Source organism: Simochromis diagramma, unplaced genomic scaffold, assembly GCF_900408965.1.
Source record: "Simochromis diagramma unplaced genomic scaffold, fSimDia1.1 OVJJ01000753.1, whole genome shotgun sequence".
Taxonomy (NCBI): Eukaryota; Metazoa; Chordata; class Actinopteri; order Cichliformes; family Cichlidae; genus Simochromis; species Simochromis diagramma.
The window spans coordinates 11,671,699-11,689,550 of NW_024387523.1; the positions used below are offsets into that span (position 1 = coordinate 11,671,699).

The 17,852-nt window shown below is 40.7% G+C and overlaps 2 protein-coding genes across 6 annotated transcripts in view; one reads left to right on the forward strand and one right to left on the reverse strand.

The window, feature by feature from the left end:
• Positions 1–8,838: 8,838 nt before the first annotated feature.
• Positions 8,839–12,000, forward strand: cfap300 (cilia and flagella associated protein 300). Of its 3 annotated transcripts, none has more exons than XM_040021097.1 (7): positions 8,839–9,165; positions 9,275–9,356; positions 9,485–9,554; positions 9,670–9,827; positions 9,925–10,097; positions 10,183–10,249; positions 10,998–12,000. In XM_040021097.1, the coding sequence occupies exons 1-7, from the start codon at positions 9,056–9,058 to the stop codon at positions 11,127–11,129; spliced, it is 792 nt and encodes a 263-aa protein (XP_039877031.1). In that variant the 5' UTR covers positions 8,839–9,055; the 3' UTR covers positions 11,130–12,000. The 3 variants fall into 3 exon arrangements, with proteins under 3 accessions (XP_039877031.1, XP_039877032.1, XP_039877033.1); XM_040021098.1 differs by having other exon boundaries at positions 9,054–9,170; XM_040021099.1 differs by having other exon boundaries at positions 9,063–9,177.
• A 95-nt stretch (positions 12,001–12,095) lies between these two features.
• The window catches only part of LOC120726989 (potassium voltage-gated channel subfamily KQT member 4), a 58,524-nt gene continuing 52,767 nt past the window's right edge, over positions 12,096–17,852 (reverse strand). For all 3 annotated transcript variants that reach the window (XM_040021086.1, XM_040021084.1, XM_040021085.1), the window contains 3 exons: positions 16,409–16,540; positions 15,371–15,509; positions 12,096–15,220 (listed from right to left, as the gene is read on the reverse strand). In XM_040021086.1, the coding sequence (XP_039877020.1) occupies positions 15,017–15,220; positions 15,371–15,509; positions 16,409–16,540 (475 nt within the window). In that variant the 3' untranslated portion in view covers positions 12,096–15,016. The remainder of the gene's footprint in view (positions 15,221–15,370; positions 15,510–16,408; positions 16,541–17,852) is intronic.

A 17,852-nucleotide genomic window follows, 5' to 3' on the forward strand; every position in this document is an offset into this window, starting at 1 on the left:
AGAAACACAAGTTTGTGAGTAGTGATGTTTCTTGATTACTAGATGTAGCCCTACAAATTGTCAAAAAGTCAGAAAATACCTTTTACAAGGACTAAAATTTTGGTGAAAAGCTTTCGAATTGCAAGACTCACAGAATGACACGTATGCAGCACAAATATTTGTTCCATCAAGATCGGGTAGGTTGGTCCAAAGGAAGAGTTTTATTGTGTTTGGAGCAGAGAAGAGTTCAGGGGGCAAACAATGTGGGCAGCAGCATCAGCAGTGCTCCTCAGCTCTCTTATGTTTGTTATCTGTTCATCTGATCTTGTTCCTGTAAGTGTAACACAAGCCTTTCACAGGTCTCAACAGGGATTTGAGACTGAGGAAAGAGTTCATGGTTCAGGATAATTTGGTGTCTTTGTCAGTATTATTTTAGGCCATTATTAGACATTCTCTGGTAATTTTATCTCTGTACATGTCTCCCACTCCTTTCTCAGAGTTTAGCAAGTTTTTCATATTTCGTATTAAAGCACAACAGGACGGCATGGAGCTTCACTTCCAGTGAGCATGTTGGCATGTAAAATAATCACACAAACATCAACATATGCCAGGCAGGCAGCAGTACAGTACGAGCTTGTCATTAGTTGTCAGTGTCACAGAAGCAAGATTGTCTCCGTCAGAGGCTACAACAAGTTGGCAAAGACTCAAGGTTACATTCCTGGAACATTCAGCTTCATGTTCTGTGTTAGGCGACTGCACATGGGGCATAAACACAGAGATGCGGGCGCAAACAGGCCAAACAGTGGAGAACTAGGATAAGAAGGGAGTCTCATAAATGTCAAGAGAGAGGAGGAACAAGTTCAGTCATCAGCTTGAAACTCAAATGATGTAAACGGAAAATGACATCAGCTTGGTATTCAAATGTTTGCCATCAAGGATTATAATATTGACCTGAAGTACAGTAAAAAAAAAAAAAAAAAAAAAAAGACAGGAGGTTGAGCTGCAGATTAAGATTTTCATTGTGAGGTACAAGATTAGAAATGAATATATCAGAGGAACACCTCTGGTTGTGCAGTTTCATGTTTCATGGGATGGTGGATATATTTGGACAAAGGGTGCTGAAGGAGGAGAAGAGGAAGACCACAAAGGAGGTTCATGAAACGTAGGAAAGGAGGACATGCAGAGAGTTGGTGTGACAGAAGAGGATGCTAGGGATCGGGTGAGATAAAAGCTGGAAGAAGAAGAAGTTGATGTCTGTGTCACTAAGGGTGTCGCATACTGGAGAGTTCCTGAAATTAAGAGGAATTTCATCAGTGAAAGTGGCCAATGGATGGCTGTCAAACAGAAGAAAGGTGATGTGAGGTGGATGGCAGAGAGTAAACTCCTGAGCCAGAGTAACGAGTGAAGACCAGACACTTCTAGAAGGACTGTGCTGAAACCAGCAGAGGTGTATTAGCAGATTATTACCTTTGTCATACTGAGGTGAAAGCAAATTATACTTTCAGAACCTCAGAATGGGAATCAACTGATAATTATCTCTGCAGGTTCACAGAGCTGCAAGGTTCACTTATGCTACATCTAATGATTCTGAGAAGTCAGAATCATTAGATGCACAGCTGAAACCTCATTGTCTGCTAAACCACCACATTAATCCTGTTAAGAGACCATAGCCACTGCTCCCCAGGAACCATCGCTATCTGATGACTCCACCTGTTATCCATCAGTAGGTTTTGAGTTGCTGACAGCACTGAGTTAAAGCGAGTGTGGTGAGGAGCCTCAGAACAGACAATCCACAGATATGATCAGACACACGCTAAAGGGCAGGCACACTGGTGAAGGTCTTATCTTAACAAGATTTTTATGTCTGTAGCCCCCCACCCCTCCTCTATCCCTCTTGTCTCTTCTCTGATTTAGTCCTCCACCTCGACATGCCCCTACATGGCTCCTTTAGGAATCCCAGAATCTCTTAAATGCACTCAGTGAAGAAGGAAAGTAAAAGAAGACAGTGTTCTCACAGGAAGACGGTCGGAAGTAGTTCAGGTTTCTGGGTTTGTCCGATGAGGCAAGAGCAATAAAAATAAAAGCTGTGCTCGCATGTGTCTTTCCATAGATGCTCAGAGCTGTGTAAAAACCAGGTGGTGAATAGATTCATAGTGGTGAGAAAACAAGTCATGATGTGATTACTTTATGTTAATGTGTTGGCATTTCCCTTTTTTTATTTATTTTCCTTCGTCTTTCTAAAACTTTAATTGAAATGATTTAAAATGATTTTAGGAAAACAAACTTTTGCCACTAAAGAATGAGCCAGACACAAATGTTAAATCTATGACGGCTGAACTAACAGTGATAAATCACGGCGTTCGGGTATAGTTGCTGTATTTAATGTTGACATGAACGATGCTGCTCCACAGCATCACAATATGCCATGCACACACATAGCAGCTGGGTGCTGAGTGACTGAGAATAACTAAGATCCCTTTGGGACTCCCAACTTGTTCTGACTGACCCTGAACAGAATCAAAAGAGCTCAGTTACGCCATGACATCATCAGGAAAAGCTTCAGATAGTGATTCATTATTATCAAGATACTCCAGCAGCATTTTTCCATTGTTCTCCAAGTCTGGGCACAGCCCTTTCTTTCGATTACTTTGTTTCAACAGTGCTGTTTTGTCAATACGAGCATTCTGTAACTAAAGCAAATGTTCATGCCTTTCTTTGTGAGCTGGAGTTTATTTTTTCCTTTTGCAGTATGTTTTGGGAATAGGAAACATGGCCATCACTGAGTCCATATCAGGCTAGCTCAGTTCAGCAGCACACGACGTGGAGACTGAGCACGCTGCTGCCACAGAGGCTTCACACAACGCTGGCTTTCAAAATGTTGTTAGCATTTCAAGCACTTGATCTTTAACTTTTTGTATCTGTCTTCGTTTGCTTCGTGTCACTGTCGTTCAAAACATCTCCCGCTCCACAACACTTTCATATTCCCAGGCACAGTGAGCATGGAGCATGGTGAATAACTATGTGTTACAGTAGCCTCTTGCTCAGTTGTGAAGGCACAGATAAGAAAGAGTCCCTCTTTTCAGGGATTCTTCTATCCGGTCGTTAAGTGATGACGTGACGAATCCTACTTCCGGGCCTAAAGTAGTCTGCGTTTAATATGGCTTTTGTGTTGTTGACATGTTTAATGTTTTGTATTTTCTTCTATTTAATCTCAAAAAGCTCCTAAAACAGTCAGTGTTCACTGTTGACCTCCCTCGGCTTTTATTACTGCTAATCATTTATTTAAGCTCAGTTTTTAAAACCTTAGGATGTTACAGCCCAGCCCATGCAGCAGTATATGAATGACTAACCTCGTATTGTGGATGGATTATCTCAGTTGTTGTCCTGGCTGAAGTTTGGTCCTTTTACAGCATCCTGCCATGCGATTACATTTGTTCCTGACCACCGAGAACACTCACGTTAACTTTTATCGAGTGGAAAAAAAGTTAGCTTGTTTATATTATGCTAACATAGCTGTGTCGCTAGCGGTCATGTAGCACATCATTATATACCAGCTAGCCCAACTTCAGTAACCCTACAAACGTCACTGCTGTTTAGTTTTCTGTCTTCATTTATGTTGGAAGTGATAACAGAGCTGTACATTTTACTTTGTTTCCAAAACCCCGCAGTCAGGACATGCTATATTGTATTTAGATAGAAGCTAGCGAGCTAACTTCCTGCTAACTTCCAACTCCGTTAAATGTCATAAATTCCGTTTTCATGGATGCCTGGATGTTAAACTCAATTGTTACACCTGGTAGAGCAGAACGCTGATCATTTTATTAAAGATGAAAGACTTTAGACAGTTTTTCAACTCTCAGTAATGCCATAGTGATCGTTTGATATATGATATACCTGCAGCGGAGTTTAGGCCCAGACACGACTAGTGACATCAGACTTAACGACCGGATTGCTGTCATGCTTTTGATGTGAAAGCAGAATAAATTGGACCTATTGTGATTTCTTTTCTTTCTTTACTTTACTGCCTTGTGTATGCAGCATCATGCAAAAGTTTTAGCCACTCCTATGCTTATGTAAGACTTTATTACTGTTACATAAGCATGCATATGCTTTTACTGCATTGGCAGTGTGTTTTGACAAGCTCTCCCCTGGTGAAAATGCAGTGCCCAGACCATGATAGAGCCTCCACCATGTTTCACACATGGCTGTAAACTTATTATTGTTAGATTTATGGGGGGAAAAATTTACATTTGGATTGATCACTCCATAAATCCAGCTCTTGTATAATTTGACATACCAAACTGAAAGGATGCATCTCTCAGGTCTTGTGTCCGATCTTTGCTGGATTTTTATTTTTTTCAGGTCATGACTTTCAGATACTGTTTATCCACTGTAAATAGTTTTCTTCTTTTCTCTTCTACTTGTCCAGTTTCCTCTTTTGTTTTTATTTTTTCAGGTTGAGACCATTAAGTTTTGGGATAATGGCTCCTTGAGAATAACTTCACTGATGGAAAAATAAAATGTTATGCTTGTTGAACTTTGTTTTCTGGAGCATTTTTTGTACATTCAACTAAAGTAAAGAGAACAAATTATGTGTTGTTTTTTTCCCAACAGGCTGTGAGTAACAAAGTGCCTAAAGATCCACTTTAAAATTGTATCTTTGGACACTTTGCTAATTTGTGTTTTATGCGTAGATTCAACACTGATTCATCTCTTGAGTGAATGAATAGAATAGAATAGAATAGAATAGAATAGAATAGAATAGCCTTTATTGTCATTGTACAGAGTACAACGAAATTGGAGTGCCACTCCCTTGGTGCAAGTTTCAATAATAAATATAAATGTAAAATATAAAAAGTACAAAAAAAACAATCGTAAGTACTCAAACAATAGTATGTACAATATATACAGGATAGCAGCATTAATATAATGACAGTATGAATAGCAGCATAATATAATGACAGTGACGGTATGGAATAGGTTCAATTGTTTTTGTGCTTATTTACTACGGTGATAGCTCTGGGAAAGAAGCTATCCCTGAATCTGTTTGTCCTGGTTTTATGTGACCTGTACCGTCGGCCTGACGGTAATAGTTCAAACAGTTGGTTGCTGGGGTGAGAGTGGTCCTTGATGATATTGCCAGCTCTGCTGAGGTACCGAGAGTTTGCAGTGACCTCCAGGCTGGGCAGAGAGCAGCCAGTGATCTTCTGGGCTGTGTTGATGATCCTCTGCAGTACTTTCCTGTCCGCAGCTGAGCACCCTGCATACCATGATGTTATGCCGTACGTTAGGATGCTCTCTATGGTGGCTCTGTAAAATGTCACCAGCAGCCTCTCCTCCAGGTTGTTCCTCCTGAGCACTCTCAGAAAGTGGAGACGCTGCTGGGCCTTTTTAACCACCGCCGTGGTATTTGCAGTCCAGGAGAGGTCATCAGAGATGTGCACGCCCAGAAACCTCATGGAGTGTACCCTCTCCACACAGTTCCCATGGATGTAGAGTGGGACCGGGTCTGCTCTGCCCTTCCTGAAGTCAAAGATAAGTTCTTTAGTTTTCGTGGTGTTCAGTTGGAGGTTGTTAACTGAACACCACTCAGTCAGTCTGTTGACCTCATCTCTGTAGTCCGACTCATCCCCCCTTGAGATGAGTCCAACCACTGTGGTGTCATCCGCGAATGATTCATAGGTCAGTGTTAAAGGGCTTGACTTTGAGTCAAAGACAGGGCTTATCCTGAGCACATGAACCCCACATAACTAGTTTTTAAACCTGACTGCAAGAGACAGCTAATCAGAAGACAGAAGAATGGGTAATCTGATCTAAAGGGAAACACTGTGCTGAGAAAATCACAATAAGCTGCTCAGGGATTTAGTGTTACTGGTGAGATTTTCTCCAGTATAAACTACTTCCCCTTTAAGCAACTTATCAGGGAAACCGAAAATCAAAAGAAAATGTATAAAATAAATAGATAACTGTATTTTTCTTATGATTTATTCACTAACGGTAGGTATCAACATGCAACATGCATGCTACAATTTAATACTATTATATAATGCTCGATATATTGAAAGCAGATTGTCTTCATTATATCCTGACATGGGTGTAAGTGAAGAAGAAGAAAAGGCAAAAAGCAGGAAATACATATTCGTTTATTCATTCACTGTGCTGTGGTGTCACTATGTATGTACATATTATTATGATTATTGATTTTTAATAAAGCTTCAGTTTATTTAATGAGCTCACTTTCCATTGTTTAGCCACTGCATGGCCACAAAAGCAGTGAAAATAGTATATGAAACATAATTTCTTACACAATTACATAAACATTTTAGAATATCTGTCATGGGTAAAGAGAAAGCTCGAGGTATAGTAGACGCAAATGATGATTTTAGTGGGTAAAATCATCAATCATCATTAAATATTAACAACAGTGTTAAAAATTGACTTCAGAGTATCAGCCTTGTCCTTACTGAGCAGAACTACAGTGAGGGATCTCCTCGTATCCTTCATATCTGCCCCTGAATCTGCGTGGAAAGACTGAACTCGCCTCCCAACATTTCTCAGTTCTTACATCGTCTCACCTGCTTGGGCCTCGTGTTTGCCAGGCTGCAGTGTTTTGATCCCGATAGATCTAATGAGCAGAAATCAGGCATAATTACTACAAAGCAATCAGCTGAAAATGAGAATAATTCTTTTATTTTAGTAACCTGAATCAGTTATGTTATGTTATTCCCTGGCTGTACAGTGTCAAAACAGCAATTTGGCATAATTTTCTGTCTCCTCCAATCCATTCATTGGGATGTAATTTGGCCCCATTTTGGTCCCATCCTGCATCCTGTGCTCTGAGCTTGTCACTGTCTAGACACACCGAATTATCCCCCGGCTGTGTGTTTTCATTATGACAACATGATATTTAACTATGGCTCAGTTTAATGCTCCATTTATCATCATTATTTTTAAGGATGGTCTAAAGCTAAACCTGTATGGCTAATGAGGTTTCATAGAGTGGTCAGGCTCACAGGACTAGTTTTTAACCACTGTGTCACCAAATGAAACTAATTAAAACATACCATAATTTTTTAAAAACATTAACCCTTAAGATATGTTGAAGTGTTTTCTTTAAAATGGTCTGATATTATTCATTTCCTTCCTCAGATTTATCAGCCGGCTCCCTGTATGCTTCGTGAGACCGTGGCAAATAAAAAATAAAGACACAACATTATCTTATCCTGTCTCCAGGAAGGGTGTCCCCATATCCTCTCTTAGAGGGATACGGTGTCCTGCACTGGAATGTGGACCAAAAGGATAGCACATCCTGGAATGTTGGGAATGTTAGTAACGAAATAAGTATTGGTGCCAGGAAGAAGTTTGTAGGGTTCTTAGTAAGACCTTCCTAGGATTGTTTTTCTTTTTTTTCCTAGAAGATTCTTTGAATGTGACGTCCAAAAATGGCATGTAGGGTAAATGTTAAAAGGCGCCTCGTCTTTGTGGTGCCCCAGGTGTTCCTGCCAGATTGTGAAATTTACAGGGAACATTTTGAAAGGTTGTTTTTTGGAATTAACCGAGTATGCAGAAAGGAAAAAAGAAGTTGAGAAAGAAAAATGACAGAATGAGGAATTAGTTAACAAAACCAGGAAAGAGGAATTTACATTTTGTGTTGACAAATGTCATGGAAATAAAGTCTGCTTTCTCTTTGGACGGCATCACAGTGTCCTCATCAGCAAATCCCATTAAACAGCCGACAGCAGGAGTTCATCCTCATACTGATAGATTCATATCAGTGTCACTGGTGTTTCTTATCATTTGAAACCCGTTACAAAAGTACCAGACTTTAAATTTAAATTCGTTTGTCAACAGCTGTTTCCACATTCAGTAATAAACTGTGATCTCACTGCACTGCAACACGAGTTTATTACCCTGAAAAACTAACAGTTCCATGTTTGCATTTTCTATAGGAGATAGAGAAGGAGGAAACAAATCCAGAAGCATAAATAAGACAGTCGTGGAGACGGTAACACAGGAGCACTGACGTGGGAACACGATTGACGCAGCACAGCAGGCGTGCGGAGCGTTTTCGCAGCCGGATAATGTCGCCCTCTTGTGGCTGACAGGAGAGGATGGCCTGCCAAAATATGACAAAAAATATGCTTTACGACATTTTTTTACACAATTATGTGGGTTTTTTTAAATAAATTATTTTAAATTTTTTATTCTTGAAAAGTCTAATTTTAAATGTACAAATTTAAAAGTACAAATAACTATTTTCATTATTAACGTGAACTAATGTTACGTATTTGATGCGGAGCATGATCATCTTTTCCATTACCCCAAGTTCATTACCACATTTTTACTGTTCTAACTAATATGTATGTGTACATAAAAAGAAGATGTTTACAGTGTGAACTACAACAGCTAGTAATTGTCATAACTAGTATCTGCAACAGGAAAAAATAAAAACAGGGGTTCCCCTCACAGCTGCTTGTCTTTTTTATTAACTGCGTGAATTTTACACTCCACGCTAAAAATTAAAAAATAAAATAAATAAGAAATAAAATAAATATGAATCAATAATTTTGAGTAAATGCAATTGGATATATACAAAAACAGATTTATTAGATTAAATTGAATGTATACTTATCAGTTACATTTCTTTTAACCAGATTCTATAAAATTTAATATCGTAATTTTACATTGTTTTGTGTTTCAAAATTAGACAGAAAATGGGCAGATTTTTATTTATTTTTTTAGATAATTTTATTGTATTTTATTGGGCCTTTTTTGAGTGTGTTTCATAAACGAGCATAAAATATACATTTTCTTTTTTGTTAATGTAATTTGCACAGTATTTGGCTTTATTCCGTAAAAAAGAAGCTTCCAGTCCAATTTGGGACGTCACCGGAGTCCGTTGCCAAAGCAACAAGTAAACGAAACAAACCTTAGATTGGGGGGGGGGGGGGGCAAGTTACTACACAGGAAGTTTATTGGCTGGTCGTGAGGACACCTGTCGCTGATTGGCCTGCACTCGTTTATGGAAAAGGAGCAATCCTTCGTGTTTCCCTTAACGATCAATTAAAGAGTAAACATGGACGAAGAAAAATACGCGTTCGAGCAGACTTTTTCTTTTAACGCTCTTCGCACTAAGACGTTTTCTTTCCTACAAGACAAAGACACCTTGGCACGGTTGATGAAATGGTGACGTACGAAGTTAAGCCTAAAAAACAAAAGAAAAATCCTCTTCCTTTGTTTATCTGCGGTGTTGCTACCTGTTGGATGCTCTCTGATGGTTGTTTGTTACATTCAGGTCCATGCTGGGGAGGATTTCCGCTCAGTCGTTCAGTTTTGACCACAGTTTCTCCCCTTACAGCAGTGAAAAGTTTGCTCTGGTACGTCTCTAGGATTAAAATATAAAAATGTAATGCTGCTTTGTCAAACCCAATGTGACTGATTAAAACGATGAAAAGGCGTCTTGGTGTGTTTGGTCACTTTTGAACCCCCCTCCGTGTGTGCTCAGTGTTTCTTCAGAGACCCTGAGGTGCTGTCCAGCCTGAGAAAGATGGAGGCTGGAGTCTGGGTGCCTCTTGGTATGTCATGTACCTTTCATCACTGATATCAGGAAATTGCTCTCATCTGCTCCAGTTTTTGCAGTCAGGTCTCCTCAGATTTTTTTTTTTTTTTTTCCGTGTGTGTGTGTTGCAGACAAGCCAATGGTGTCTGTCAGTGTGGAGCCCACGCCTTGCACGAAGGTCTCCATGGAGCTGTTTGATCCAATTTATTCTTGCGGCATCTTGAGGCTCACTGGGCATGTAGTTAAATGCTTTCATGATGTCTACCCTGACTATGATGAACTCCGACAGGTGAGTCTCTCATCTTTTTTTTTTTCTTTTTTACTTTATTTTATTTTGTTGTTTTTATTAACTTTGAGCCAGTTCATGACCTCTTCGGTTGTTCCAGATGTTGCGGGACGAGGAGTCTGAGCACTACTATGTGGTTGGGAGAGAGGAGCGGGGAGAGTTTCTGTTTAGCCTCTTCAAGCACCTGTGTCTTGGGGGTGAGCTCTGTCAGTATGAAGACACCATTGATCCTTACATCAGCACCACAAAGCAAATATACAAAGATCTGATCAGGTGAGAAGCATCTGGCTCCATGTTTATTTATATGCATAAATGAGTCATGACCTAATGGTGAGATTTTGATGCATTTGTTTCGCAGTGTGCAGAAGGACCCAGAGACGAAAAAGATCGCCGTTGTCTCCAAAGTGCTCAAAGTTTGTGCCTTTGTAAGTCCCTGGTTCAGTGTCTGCCTGTTCCCCCGTGAAATGTAGAGAAAATGTTGTGCTGCTCATAAAGTTAGTCTAAATAAGAAGCTAGAGTCATTTTAGAAAAGCGAGTATTAGGGGGAGGATTAACATACGATGTAAACATGCATGTACTGACAGTACATAGACTTATATTCACTTACAGCTATATTTTATATTAAAGTTCACAGATAATTTTATTTGATGTCAAGTACACCTTTTTAGGCATATCTGAAACATTCCTCTGAGATTTTTGTCTGTATTGACCTGATAGCACATCCGAAAGGTGTTCAACTGGATTGAGATCTGATGATATTTAAGTACGGTGAACATTAACAGATAGACATGCTCGGTAACAATACTCAGGTAGGCTGTGGCATTTATAAACAATGCTCAGTTGGTACTGGGGGGCCACAAAGTAAACAAAGAAAATATTCCCCTCACCATTACCCCACCAACAGCATGTTGATACAAGGCTGGATGGATCCATGCTCTCATGTTGTTAATACCAGATTCTGACCTCACCATTTGAATGTAGCAGCAGAAATCAAGAGCAGTCTGGCCACGCTATGTTACGTTCAAAGTCTCTTAAATCACCTTTCTTCTCCATTCTGATGCTCAGTTTGAACTTCAGTACATAATAAAGTGAGTGCATTCTTGAGACAGATTGAGACAAATCAGACACGTGTTGTTCCCACATGTGTTAACCACATAATTTTATCGTCTGTAGGACGAGTCTGGCCGATGTTTCCCTGGGGTGCGAGAGGAGGAGCAGACATTTGCCTATTTGATTGTCGACCCTTATAAACGTCACGTGACTTTGTTCTGTCACTTCTACGGTGTGGGCAACTTCACAGTGTGACAGCAAAGAACTGGAAATAGAAAACCTGCTGATTTCCTGCTGCTCACTATGTATGCATAATAGACTGTATATAAAAGATGGGCATCTCCTATGGGTCTGAAAAGTAAAGCAAATGTTAAAGTGCCTTGACCCTGCATTCTTGGTGGGAGGGGGCAATTGTATAGAAGCCAGTGAGCAAACAAATATTACTGTTGCAGTCATTTATGACCTCAGGAAACTCTTCCATGGTGACTTTACAGTCTCAATTTCTACTAGCTTCATTGAATACAGCATGATTTCCATTTTGTAAATTAAGGTCCTTTAAAAAAAAAAAAAAGACTATATATTTTTAGGTAAAGTCTCCAACAGCAAGATGGTGACAGTCAAAATGCTCAAAACAGGAGTCCACAAATCAGTGGATGACATCGTTGGAGGCTACATCCATCTTTTATATACAGGCTATCAGACATTTTCAGTTTTCTTCCCATGAGGAAAGCAGCTGAAGACCAGTTCCCTGTTTTGAGTGTAAACTGTGCAATAAAATGCTTTAATCCTGTCACATACAATTTACTAAAAGTGTGTCTTTGCAGCTGAATGTTTGGAGATAAACATCTAAATAAGGATGTCAATATTTTAAATACATTCTGTTTTTTTGGTCAAATATTCACCTTTAAACAATCTTGTCTCAGAAAGTCTTGAATAAATTGACTTATTTCTTGTATTTATTATTATTTTTTAGCTCCATTTCATTTCTACCTAAGGTATATGTTGCGGTTGTCATGCGCCACCTACTGGAAGGCTGAATTAATTTGAAGTTTGAGTGTGGATGATGTACATCGGAGCCTTCAGGGAGTTGAGTAGCAGCTCTTTTTCCACGTTTGTTGGCAGACGTTGAGTATCATTTTTATCTTGAAACAGAATTTTAAGAATTTTTATAGTTCCTTTTGAAAATTTATATTATTTCCAGATAAAAGACACCCAACAGCAAACAGTCCAAAGAGCTTTAATAAATTAATAATTAGTCAAGTGATCCAATTTCATCTCCAGCAGATGTTGTTGTTGTTGTTGCATCTCCTAAAAGGATCAAATGGAGGTGCTCATTAGATTAGAAAATAAATCAGCGCCATGTTTCATTCAACCAGTCGCCACATCAATTAGAGTTGGAAGACTTTGTTCAGTTTTCTTATTGCTTGATCAGTTTGAGTTTCACTTTAACGACAGTTCAGACAAATAGAGACGCTACAGAGCGATGCTGGAATGTCGGATGGCAGCAAGACAGTGAAAGATGGGCGTCATGAAGAAGACATGAAAAAAGAACGTGCAGATTGAGTCATGCATAGCATTCAGTCAGACAGTTAAAGTTTCTCATACTCGGGTTTCTAGACTAGCGCCCCCTAGTGGCCTCAGAGGTAGTTGTGTGGAAGCCATTCTGAGCTACGTGACATGCTTATGAGAGGAGACATGACAGCAGAGACTCCTGCAACGACACAAATGTCCATGCCTTCAGCCTCCACATCTAATACAGAAAGGGTGTCGATGCAATAAGGACCTGGTAGGTACAACGATATCCCGAACATTCAGCAAAATTCTCAAATATACCAAAGTTTACAGCAGTCAGAACAAATCTTTAGAACAATCTTGACATTTTGCGGTAACGTAGCATGTGACCATCCTCGCGTGATTTCAGTTAAACACGTCTCTTCGAAGCGGGCTTACGATAGAACGAGGGAGTAGAAGGCACAGGTAATTTCCTTTCCTGTCTTAACTCTAGGTTTTACATCCTTTAAGTTGGTCTTCTAATACTGGGGCTACCACGAAACAAACAACATGCAGTACAGAGATCTCGCATACATTTTCATAATGCTCGACATTCCAGGTGACAATAAAGTGACGGTGGCACTGTTCAGTTTAATAATGCCTCTAATAAATAGGCACCTCTTCTATAATCTAGGCCACGTAATAAAGCTACCGAGCGCCTCTCCGTGAATTAAATGAGAGCAAAACTGCAAGCTCATAGTGCCATTTATTCCTCATGGCAGCAAGAGCAACAGACCATAAACAGATCTAAAAGGACCGTGCGAGGAAGTACATTCACTGTGTAAAAGTCTAAAGTGGAGCACCTGAGTCAACTGGCGTGACCGGAACAAATGAATGAATGATTTACAGGGACAGAAGACGTGTTTTTACTGGCCAAATACAGCAAGATGGATGTTTTCTCAGTCAATTATCCGAAGACATTTTTTTAAAAAATGTGTGTGTATATATATATATATATATATATATATATATATATATATATATATATATATATATATATATAAAATTCTGCAATTCGTGCGTGTGAACCATGATTTAACTTGAAAATAAAATGCTACATTAATTGAACAATCATATCTAGCTTAATTAAATATATTAACTTAAATCCTGCATTCACAACCGAAATCGTTAAAAAACATCCTCTCTTCTAGGTTACATGAAATCGAGTGCATGAACACAATTACAGTAAAGAAATCAAAACAAAAGATTCACCAAGTGCCAGAGTATTTAAGTAAAAAGGACTTTCATTGTTAATATATGTATATATGTGTGTGTATGTGTGTGCATTTGTGCACTCTCCAGTTTTTTCCATCAGCAGAGAGCATTTAGAGCGCAAAAGGGCAATGAGAAAGAAACCAGAAAAGACAAAAAGAGTCCGCCGGCTGCAAGCTGAGGCTGTAAGGCTGTAACCGTTTCCCAGCACACAAGCGTTCATCCGGGTAAGGAAATTCATGCATTTGACCTGGATGCCTTTCAGGATATTCGATGTTTAACAAAACTGCGCCAAACTGGGTCAAAACGTCCCAGTGAGAGTAAGAGCGGGCGCTGCAGACTGCCTGAAGCAGCTGACCTGAGGGTAAGGGTGAGTGACAAGAAGCTCTGGAGAAAGTGATGCGTTCCTGTCCATGAAATTCTCATTTTTTTCCCCATCTGGTCTGAGGAGCATGCGTGCCGGGAACGTGGGCTGCAAGACAGCAAGTTTTAAAGGGCGGGTTTAAATTTAAATACAGGTTACTGAGATAAGTGGCATTTGAAAGCCTGTTAAAGAACATTTTGGCTCTATTAAATTCTAAACAAGTACGAGCATTCCTTATTTCAGTCAAACAGGGATGTGTGTGGGTTGTTTTCTTTCTTTCTCTGTTGTTTTTTTTGCATGTGGGCTTGTTGGAGACCAAACTTCTAAGGAGTAATGTACTGTATGCACACCAGTCCAACACATTCTCCTAACTCTGTTTCATGTGTGTAGTTTGGGCAATTAAAGCAGGATTTACACGTTTAACCCCTTCCTTTTGTTCAGATGATACCACTGGAGTCTGGTGGCTGTCAGCCGAGCCTGAGAGATTCTCCCCCTTTCCACAGGAGCACCTTGTCTCAGCTCCTTTGGTGCTACTCAAGAGCTGTGATGCCATCCTAAATTATCAAAGTAATCACAGACAAATCAGTGTCTGATGAAAACTGATGGTGTGGACAAAAGATTTCTCTAAAACTTTAAAAAACGTCAGTGAACCGATTATCTACAGCTTTAAATTAGGCATCGATGTATATATAGCATGAAGTGAGCGGCTGAGAGTGGTTCAGTAGTCAAGTATTAGTCGTTCACGTGTCCTTTCTTCATCTCCATCCTCATGTACAGTAGTGGGTTCAGAGGTGTGTGCGGTGAGCAGCTTTGGCTGTGGCTCCCTGTCAGGTGGAGCCATCTGGTGGCCTCGGGCTGGAAACGTTCACTCGAGGGGGAAAGTAAAGGGGGGGATGCAGAGTGAAGACTGAAATGAAAGGAAGTGATGAGAAGTCATTTAGGCTGAGTGAGGACACAGCCTTAGGAAGACATACTGTAAAGGGTTTGTGCCTTTGTTCGAACAGTCAGCTCATTGTCATTCCAAGTTGCCGCTCTCAGACTGAGAGATGTTGAGTGTGTTAGCAGAGGGGAAGAGGTCTCTTTGGTCCGTGGGGCTGTGGTAGTCAGAAGTCAGGTCGGGGTCGAGGAGGGAGGACAAGGTAAAGTTGGACGAGCCTTTCTTCAGGCACTGGGAGTAAAAGTTGAGCAGGAGGTCCAGCTTGTTTTCTATGGACTGAACCTGAACAAACACACACAGACATGAATGGCACTCGGTTTCAAAAGCCAAGCTACATCTCATCACTTCCTAACAGCACATGAGAGCTACAGAACAGAAAGAAAACACACTTTAACAGCTCCACTGTTCATATATCAAACTCTACTCCATTACCTGTTTCTCCACCTTGACTACACGGCCCATCATGCTTAGCTCATCCAGTGAGTCCAGTTCTGGCTGTGTCTTCTCTCCCTTTTCAGGACGTGTCTTCTTATCTGGCTGAACAGCTCCTCGTCCAATTATCTGGTCCACCCTTTTGCACAAAAATAAACCATAAAAATGAGTAAATACCCGAAAACTACAAGACTTTTTTTTGGCTTAGCATGATTGCTGGGAGGGCAATGGAAGAAGTGAATAGTTTCACAACTGAGTTCAGGTGCTTTAATTTAACAAGCACAGTTCAGCTGCACAAACGAGCAGTCGTTGCTGCTCATCAATCGGGGAATGGTTACAAGGCCATCCAAACAATCTGAGGTCCATGTTTCAACAGTGAGGAAGATTATTCAGAGGTAGAAAACATTCAAGACAAGAAATCTCCCCAGGAAAGGACATCCCAGCATATGAAAAAAAAAAAAAAAACCAGAGCTATGACTCAGACTCTACAGGCGTCAGTTAGCATGTTAAATGTTAAAGTTCATGGCAGTACATGTTTGGCGAAAACCAAATAGCCTATCAGGCAACAGATTCTGTGAAATGCTGCCTCTGACGTTCACAGATAGGACATCTTTGTGATCTGATACCAAACCATTTTGGTCAGGATCAGAGTCATATTTTGGGTTTTTGTGTTCAGAGTATCTTCGGCTTCATGCAGTTAAACCATCTTTGCAGAGAGTAAAGGAGTAATGCAACTTTTTCTTTTTATTAGCTTTTTTTGGCCTAAGTTCATCTGCACTCAAAATAAAATGTTTTCCATAATCCGAACCTGACTGACTAAACACTGATTATTACCCTAAAAGGATAAAACATGACACAAAAAGCCAGTGAGTTTCTAGACTGTCCTCATAGAGCCACAAGTCACTTCTTCTACTGATTTTTCTTTCTTTTTTTGTTAAATAAACAAGAGATAACATGTTGTTTGTTGAGCTTTAAAGAGTGCTTTAGAGCAGATTCACAAAAATATCTTCCTATGAAACACACAATTAAAAGAGCTACCTGGTCTGCAGGCTCTTGATGCGGCCCAGCATGTCCAAGTGTCCAGCAGAATACTGCTCTATGACATCCTTCACATCGTACGGGCGTAGTGTCTCCTTAAACTTCCTCTTGGCCACAAGGAACTTCAAGATCCTACACACAGACAGCACACACAAAACTCACTGTTAATGCTCCTCCGTCCACCTTTAGATGGCTTCAAAGCGCACGCTCACACAAGCGGGGGTTGAGTGAACTTTTGGAAGAATGCAGGGGTGGGAGGCTATCACATGAGGCAGCCCACCTTGACAATAACAAGATTAATTAAAGTCAGCGTGACCTTATCGTTCACAAACAGCTGCATAATGGTAGCAGTCACAAACCTGCTAAACCGTGTGGATACATTGTGACGATGAGAGCATCTCCCAGAGACATTTCCTTATCAGTATTTGCCGTTTCAGCTTTTCTTCGGACAGAAATGGGTAACACACGCAGACGTGCCTCTAGCTCCCACTCCCCCTTCCTCTTTTGTCAGTGTGACAGCCACACTGGAGCCACTGGTGGACCACAGCTGCTCCGGCTCCCAGTGGATGCATCATCACCATCCACATCCTGGCGTGGGGGGAGTCACACACCGAGGATTGTCGAGCCAGCACTACTGTACCCAGCAAACACATCGATGACAACATCCGCCGCCAGAGCTGTTCTGGTCGGACGTTTCGCTGGAAGGAGCAGAGCGAGTGCAAGAGATAACGGGAAGAGAGCAGAGGAAAGTTTGAGGCGCGCCAGGCTTTCTGTGTTGGATGGGTCATTCAATTTCCTTCTTATCACTTAGTCAGCTTAGACATGCTGGACACAGCTACACATCCAAGCTTTCTCCACACCCTGTGATAGATTGTCCTTCACGTCATGTCAAGAGAGTTTTGGGAGAATGAGGGAAGGAAAGGCAAGGAAGCAGAAGGACGGAAGATGAGACAATCCTATCTCTCTAACCCCATACGACTGAGTCGCTGTAATAAGCCGGAAATCAGAAATGCTCAGCTGTTTTGGGAAATAAAAAACACACATGCATAGGTAACTGTGTGCACAAACACAATAATGTAATAGCACAAATGCATAGATGAATGTAGCTGCTGCTCGCTGATGTACACACCAACACAAGTGCACATGTGGGCGATGCACGAGCAGTGAAATCTCAACTTGCGCGAGGGGTCATTTTCTGTAATAACCACTGTAACCTTTGTTGAGGTCTGCAGCTCTTGCATTTCCAGTGACCGCGTGTTGTATAGTGACCGTCCTGCAAAGAAAGGGAGAAGGTGCAAGCGAAGGAGAAGAGGAGCGCGAGGAGGAGGAGTGGAAGTCTGCAGCTGGTGCCGAAGCAGCCGTCAGCACACTCCTCCTCCTCCTCTCGCAGCACTCTATTTCTTGATGACTTCTGCGTTTGGGGGTATTTTTGCAGGCGATCTTT

What these genes read in the sequence shown, in the direction of transcription:
- cfap300 (XM_040021097.1), top strand. Translation starts at nt 9,056, where the DNA reads ATGGACGAAGAAAAATACGCGTTCGAGCAGACTTTTTCTTTTAACGCT. An exon ending in GCAGTGAAAAGTTTGCTCTG is followed by an intron (nt 9,357 to 9,484) that starts GTACGTCTCTAG and finishes GTGTGTGCTCAG; the next exon opens with TGTTTCTTCAGAGACCCTGA. An exon ending in TGCTCAAAGTTTGTGCCTTT is followed by an intron (nt 10,250 to 10,997) that starts GTAAGTCCCTGG and finishes TATCGTCTGTAG; the next exon opens with GACGAGTCTGGCCGATGTTT.